The sequence below is a fragment of the Emiliania huxleyi genome, assembly GCF_000372725.1.
Source record: "Emiliania huxleyi CCMP1516 unplaced genomic scaffold EMIHUscaffold_7, whole genome shotgun sequence".
NCBI lineage: Eukaryota > Haptophyta > Isochrysidales > Noelaerhabdaceae > Emiliania > Emiliania huxleyi.
In genome coordinates, this window is record NW_005196756.1 from 46,408 (window position 1) to 53,924 (window position 7,517).

Sequence of the window (7,517 nt, forward strand, 5' to 3'; positions counted from 1 at the left end):
ACAAGCGGATGCCCTCCGCCGCGAGCGAAGTGTGGAAGAGCAGCGAGACGGCCGCGACGCGAGCGATGTCGGCGGGGTCGCAGCGAGAGAGGGCGCGCACGATGAGCTCCGTGGGGAGGTCGAGGAGGCGAGCGGGCGGCGGCGGGCTTGGCGACGGAGCGGCGGTGGTGGTGGTGGCGGCGAGGCGCCCGCGGCGCGGCGAGGCGGACATCGCGAAGAAAAGAATTTTCCACGCCCGCCCCCGCACGACACTGGGCACGGGACTGGCGCGCACTGGCACTAACACAGGAAGAAAAGAAACTTTTTTGAAGTTTTCTCTTAGCCGGGTCCTCCCATCCCCCCTTGGTCTTTCCGTTTTCTTTCTTTCACTTTCTTTCTTTTGGGTCTTTCCTTCTGTCTGTGTGTGTGTGGCCGGGAGTACACGGGCGCACGTGTTTGCGCTGCCTCGCATGGGTCTGTGTGTGTGGGCTGCTGTGGTGGTGGGGATTGCCACGCGATCCACATGGTGGTGGAGCCCCTGCTGGAGCACTCTCGTCGCGGGCGACGGACTCGGCGGCATCGACCAGGGCGTCGAGCGGGTAGTCGTACTCGTAGGCGTAATCCGAACGGCCAGAGCCTCCTCCCTCGCGGCCAGCGGCAGCGGGTGGTGGCTCGGACATGGGCGCGCGATGAGCCGTAAGGCTGGGCAAAACCACCTGCCGCTGAAGCGTCAAAAATGCGCGCCGGAGCGTCAAAAATGCGCACCGGAGCGTCAAAAATGCGCACCGGAGCGTCAAAAATGCGCACCGAAGCGTCAAAAATGCGCACCGAAGCGTCAAAAATGATTTTTTTTCGTTTTTGTCGTACACACTCAGTGCCAGCGCGCACCGACCAATGAGGTACAGTGGGTTGCGGGCATTAAGAAAGCGTCGCATTAAGAAACCACGCCGAGCGATTTCTGCAAAATTCTAAGAAACCACGGCGCGCCGCAGGCGCGGCTCCGAGAAAAGGCCAGACACGAGTGTGAACGGGAGCTCCCAGCTCGTCAAATGAAAATTTCTCTTCGCCTGCGCGGCGCGCGCACTTGGCATTTTGCAAGTCTGCGGTGTTCTGAGTGAGCGGTGTGGATGGAGGCGTGTGCGTCTTGAGTCGGTGGCAGACTGGCTGGCGGCATCGGATCCGGGACCGCAGCTCACCTCTTCCGACTATCCGGGGCCGGCTCTGACCTTTGACCTACCTTGATTGAGTGCCCCGGCCGAAGTTAAGAAACCACGGCGTGGGGTGGGTGAGGGGTGTGGAAAGGCTTAGAAACGGCGGCGTGCCGCGCAATCCTGTTTTCTTAATGCCCGCAACCCACTGTATTTCCCCCCCCCCCCACCCCCCACCCTAACACACACACACACACACACACACACACACACACACACATGCACACACAGAGACAGACACAGAGAGACTTTCAATGCCTGGTTTCAGGTTTTTAACTACTAAAAAAGTGGAAGCAACGTTGCTTCCACTTTTTAGTAGTTAAAAATTGGAAGTTTCCAAGATAAACCGCCGCCACATAGAGATTTTCAATGCCCGGCTGACGGAACTGGAGTTCTAGCTACTTGGCGAAAAATGTAGTTGTTAGACCCTCGGAGAGCGGCAAAAGCTACGCGGGAGTTTGTGTGTTGTGCAACTGCACGTCGCGCTGGATACACTCCGTATGCTCCTGGCTGCCTTCCTCGCGATGCTCGGCCGTGGCTCCATCTCCTCGTCGGCCCTAGACGCGGGCTCGACCGACGATCACACTCTCCGCGCGCAAGCCTCTCGCAGCAACCAAATGCAAGCGATGGGCGAGAGCGTTGAGCTGCGGCCGCCAGCAGGGTCGGCGGCGGCGGCACCGATGCTGACCATCGACATGATGAACTGGACTCGGCCCGCTTCCTTCCGCTCTACCGACAAGCTCGTGGTGCTGCAGCCTGACCCACCGACGTCAGTCCAGGGCATCACAGGGTCACGTGCGAGCGAAGTTCCGCGTGTGAGCCTGATGCCAGAAAAGGCACCGCACGACCCCCCGATGCTTTCGGTGGAGGTGCTGAATGCAACCCCTCTCACCAACCAGACCATCACCTACGCTGCTCTGCCGCCACCCGCACCCGCAGCACGGCCCGCACCACTCCACCTCGCTCGCCCTCCTCCAGTGGCTCGCGGCGGCGGGCGAGGGACATACGACCGCAGCGGCGGTGTGGGGTGCCGTCAATCATGGGCCGCGCATCTCGAGCAGCACATGGAGCAGCTCAACAATGGCTCCCTCTTTGCCGCTCGCACCGTCTGCTCGCAACCTCTCTCTGGGACTGGGGAGTGTCCCTTTGGTGATCGCTGCCTCGACCGGATCTGCCTGGCGGAGGCCAAAGAGTGCGCGCGCGAATCCTTTGGGTCCGAGGCCGCTGCGGACTCACCAGACTGGACCAAGTGCACTCGGAACCACGCCGCTGTGGCGGCCTGGTTTGATCTTGCCCGTGCTGGTGCAGTGGTGGCCGACAACGGCGCAGTCACGAGCATCGACTACAAGGTTGCTGGGAAGCGTCTCTGTCCAGCTGCGTGGGCGCACGTGCGCGGCATCACACGAACGACCGCAACTACCATCCACCGCCAGGTGATGAAGGGAGCGACGCAGTGGTCCGACACGACTACACGCGAGCTCTACGTTAGGACGGGTTAGTGCCGGGTTAGCGCCGGGTTAGCGTCGGGTTATGGTAACCCGTTCTGACCCGACCTGACCCTTGCCGGGTGTGTTAGTGTGTGGCTTTTAACCCGGTGAAACCCACGCTAACCCTGCGCTTACCGACAGACTCACGAGTCTGAGCTGCGCTAGGCTCAGACGGCGAGTTCGTCGCGCTGCGCTAGGCTCAGACGGCGAGTTCGCGCTGCGCGGGCTAGGCGTTGACACGCCACACGATGCTTTGCCGCATGGGTAGGACTAGGTTTAAAGAGCTGCGTTGGCTCGCCAAAGTTTTTGGTTATGAGTTGTGTGAATTCACTCACATTTTTCGTCCTTTGTTTCTCGCACAATGGCAACAGTGTGAGAGTAGAGTGAGAGGGGCGGGGGGCCGACACGACTGTAACATGCTGTGACCTGTGTCCGCCTCGCCCCCCTTATTGTTGACGAGAGTAGACATATCCGATTGCGTTTTCGCATCTAAATAAATAAATAAATAACGGTCAAACTCTGAGACGAGATGGGATTTAGGGACATGTGTCCCCGCCCTGCACGATGTTGATGTGAGGGATCTTTTTGCATCTCGTATTAGGACGCCTCTCGCGTCTCGGTTGAGCTTGACCTTGAGGGGTCGGGGTACCCGTACGGCTCTACGCAGCCAGAAGCCAGAACGCGCGCGAGGTGCGTGGCTTAGTTTATAAGCACGTGCCCCCCAACGCGCCCAAAAGCGGATTCGGTGGCCCTGGATGTGAGGTCGATGACCGCGCTGCAAGTGCTCCAAGTGCGAGGTCACAGGACACAGCTCACAAGTAGACGGTATGCGCACCAGAATGGAACTCTCGCGGGCGCGTCCACAGTGCACAGACCACGAGCGGGACATGGCACACGCATACGTCCTAGTCGGCCGTCGGGGCCGCTGCCGCCGCTGCTGTGCCGACACCCTCTTTGCCTGCAGCCGCGCTGAAGACCGTCTCCAGCCGCCGCACCGCCATGTCGCCGTCCTCTGCCGCCGCTCCTTCTCCAGTGGCGCCGGCGGGGGCGAGGGAAGTCGACGCGGCCGAGACAGCCGATGCAGAGCCGAGGACGAGGGCGTTGCCGGGCCGCCCGCGCGCAACGTGCCGCAGCAGGTTGTCTCCCGGAGAGCTCTTCTCCGGCCGCGCCTCGAGCGCCGTCCGCGCCGCCCGGCTGTCTGCCTCCGCCTCCGCCCGCCGCGCCTCCGCCAGCGCCCCCTCCGCCCTCCCCTTGGCCGCCTCCGCCGCGTCCTTTTCCTCCAGTGTCTCCGCCCCCGCGGCTCTGAGAGCCTCCTGCCACACGACCGCTTGGGCCGCCCTCACCGCCGGGGTCGCCTGGTCCCGCCGGGCCAGCGCCTCCTCCATCATTTCGTGACGCGGTTTCGTTCCCTCGGGCGCCCCTATGAGGGGAGGCCCCCGGGTTAAAGGGGGGGGGGGGGGGGGGCGTGCTCTCTCCTGCACCCACGGCCGTCACCCTGCGCGCCCGGCGCGAGCCGCGCAAGGTCGCCGCCCTCGCTGCGGTTCAGAGGGGAGGGCGGGGCGCGTGAGGCTCGGGGACGCGTGAGGCTGGGTCGCCCGCGCTCCTCGCGCGCCTTGCGGACTCGCCGCACGTCGCGCTCACCACGGCGGGCTCCGCGACCTCCTCGGCTGGCGCTGCGCGGGACAGCCTCGTGGGTCGGTGTACGGACGGGGAAGGGGAGGGTAGGGGGAGGGGTGGCGGGGTTGGGGAGCTTGAGGGCCCGGGGAAGGGTGCGGCGGGCGCCTGGATCCCCGTGCGACTTCACGAGGGTGGGCACGACGGGAGCCTCGACTTCCGCTGCGCTCTCCTCGAGTTCCGCAGCTATCGCCCGCCGCACCACGTCACTCGACGCGGAAGCCGTCGCCGCCGCCGCCGCCGCCGCCGCCGCCCTCGCCGCCTCCTCCGTCGCCGCCTGTGTCGACCGGTGAGGATAAGTGAGCAAAGCGTTGCGATTTTGCGACTGGCTCGCCGCCGCGTGCGCCGCCTGTTTCGCGTGCGCCACCCTCGCCATGTGCGCCGCCCGCGCCGCCGCGCGTGCTGGCTCGCCTACGAGAAGCATCCCGACGCGTCGAGCGCCCCGGGTCGCCGCCCAGCGAAAGGGTGTCCCCTCGCACCCCACGCGTTGAGCGCGAGCCCGGTGACGGCCATCCCGAACTCCGTCACCACGAGCTCCTCGCTGCAGGAGGGGAGGCGCGCGGGGTGGGGGGTGGGGGGGGGTGTTGGAGTGCGCACCGTGCGCTGCAGGGGGGAGGGGGGGGTGCCGCCCGCATGTGGATCGTGGGAGTGCGCGCGGCGGTGGAGCAGATGCCGTTCCCGCATCCCCTCCAGCAACGCCCCCACGGCCGCGTCCGGCGGGTCGTCGTCTGCGAGCACGGGCCGAAGGGGTCAGTTGAGAAGCGTCGCCAGGTCTCTCCTCGGCGGGGAGGCTCGCCTCCACACGCGTCCTCCAAATCGTGCAGGTACTCCCGGGTGCTCCGAGGGAGGAGCCGCTCCACCACGTCGAGATCGCGCGGGTCCAGCTCTTGCTGCACCTCGTCCTCGTCCCACACCCCCTCGGGCTCGGTGTGGTCGAGCTCGTGCGGCGTGCCCGAGAAGCCGTGCCGCCAGAACGACCGCTTGATGGGCTCAATCGCTTTTCCGCACTTGGGGCAGAGCGGCTCGCGGCCGCGGAAGGAGGCCCGCGCGCCGTGCAGCTTGACGTAGCAGTGGTCGAGGATCGTGCAGCCGCACGCCGCCTCGCGCCACAGCACCCAGCCAACCTCGTCGAGCGGAGGCACCATCGAGCGGAGGAGCAGGAGGCCGAAGAGCTCCTCGCCCTCGGCCGGCTCGGAGGCGGTGTGGTCGTAGGGCTGAGCGCAGAGCACAGGGAGAGGAGTGCCGTTCCCCGCGACGCCGGTCATGGACAGGCCGCAGACCACACAGGTGGGCGCGCGCGCGCTCTCGAGGAGCGGGCTGTCGACGTAAACGTCCGGACGCAGGCTGAGCTGCGCCACGACTTGGCCGAGCAGGGCCACGAGGGGCAGGTCGTCGGCGGAAGCCGCAGCCGCCCCGTCCGTGCGCTCCCGGAAATTGTTCACCTCCGCCACGAGCCCGGCGAAACTGTCGCCCGACAAGAGGGGCAGCAGGGACGCGATGTGTCCCCCGCTCGCGCTGCTTCCCGTCGCGAGGGACGCGCGCAGCAGATCGAGGTAGCCGGGGCGGCTGGCGAGGTACGACCACGCCTCGGCCTGGTCGAGCACGCCGATGGACTCGCGGCCGGCAGCCTTGAGGCCCTCGAGGGCCGCATGCGGGTCCATACTCGCTCCCTCGAGGAGGCGTGAGTGAGTCGCGGTGTGTCGGCCGGCAATTTTTCTTCTTTCGGCCGCCAAACTTTTCCAGACGAACGATCGAGAACGACACGGCAAAAAAAGAAAACGCAATGCCATGTCCTCTAACAAGCGGCCTCGCGTCGTCGTGCCGCTGGGGCCGGAGCTGTCGGGCCAGTCTTTCGACTTCCTTGCTGCAAGGATGCTGGGCGGTGGCAGCTCCGCGCGGCCGCCGCCTGGCCCGCTTGGAGCGCCCGCGAGCTGCCTCGACCAGTGCCTGCACCCGGCGGCCGAGGCGCTGAGGCTGTGCCTGGGCGGCGCGCCGCTGCAGCTGGCGCCGCCGGCGCAACAGGCCGCTGCCTCCGCGCCACCGCCGCACAGAGGTCGTGCATCCGCGCAGCACAGATGCAAGACCTGTCGCCACTGTGGCCAAGGCAACGGGAACTGCGCGAGAGCGTGCAAACAGTGCGGCGCCCCATTTGAGAACCGCGGGCAGTCCAAAGAGAGCCTAAGGACGGCGCGCCTTGCCGCTGCGCGGCCCCCCCTCGCCGGCGCCGGCGGCAGCAGCGGCGGGGCCGGCAGCAGCGGCGGCGCCTCGGGCGGTCCCAACCAGTGGAGGCCTTCGGGCCCCGACGTCGCCCTCCTTAGGCTCTCGCTGCGCGCCGTGTGCGGCGAGACCTTTTCCTTGAATCATCGCCTGCTTGCGGACGTCCGGCAGAGGCTGGCGGAGCAGCTGCATGTCCGCGAGGACCAGGTTGCCACGTGGTGGAAGAACAGGTCGCGGCGCGAAAACCTGGTGGGCGCAGACCAGCAGGCGCGGCGGGGGCGCCCCCAAGTAACGCCGTCCCCCGCCCTCACGCTTCCTCTTCCGAGCAGACGGTGGAGGCGGTGTGCAACGCGGCCCTCTGTAAGATGCCTCCGAACGACGTGGCTGCTGCCGAGGCGGTGTGGCGGGCGGTCCGCGGCGAAGAGTGGGCAGGGGCGGCGAGGGCGGCGGCGGAGACGGAGGCGGCGGCGAGGGCGGCGGCGGCGGCGGCGGCGGCGGCGAGGGCGGCGGCGAGGGAGGCGGCGAGGGAGGCGGCGAGGGAGGCGGCGAGGGAGGCGGCGAGGGAGGCGGCTGCGGCGAGAGAGGAGGCAAGGGCCGGCCTGAGGATGTAGCCATCGCTGGGGGAAACGAGACCGCTCACACACACACACACACACACACACACACACACACACACACACACACACACACACACACACACAGCGCACACACACACTCACAACACACACACACTCACGCGCGCGCGCGCGCACACACACACACACACACACACACACAGCGCACACACACACTCACAACACACACACACTCACGCGCGCGCGCACACACACACACACACACACAACACACACACTCACAACACACACACACACACACACACACACACACACACACACACACACACACACACACACACACACACACACACACACACACACACACACACACACAC

General features: G+C 66.2%; 1 protein-coding gene across 1 annotated transcript; it reads right to left on the bottom strand.

Moving 5' to 3' along the window:
* Positions 1-4,759: 4,759 nt before the first annotated feature.
* EMIHUDRAFT_197711 (hypothetical protein) lies at positions 4,760-6,009 on the bottom strand (the record flags this gene model as incomplete). Its single annotated transcript, XM_005761722.1, has 2 exons — positions 4,760-4,885; positions 5,209-6,009. The coding sequence occupies 2 exons, from the start codon at positions 6,007-6,009 to the stop codon at positions 4,760-4,762; spliced, it is 927 nt and encodes a 308-aa protein (XP_005761779.1).
* Positions 6,010-7,517: the final 1,508 nt, after the last annotated feature.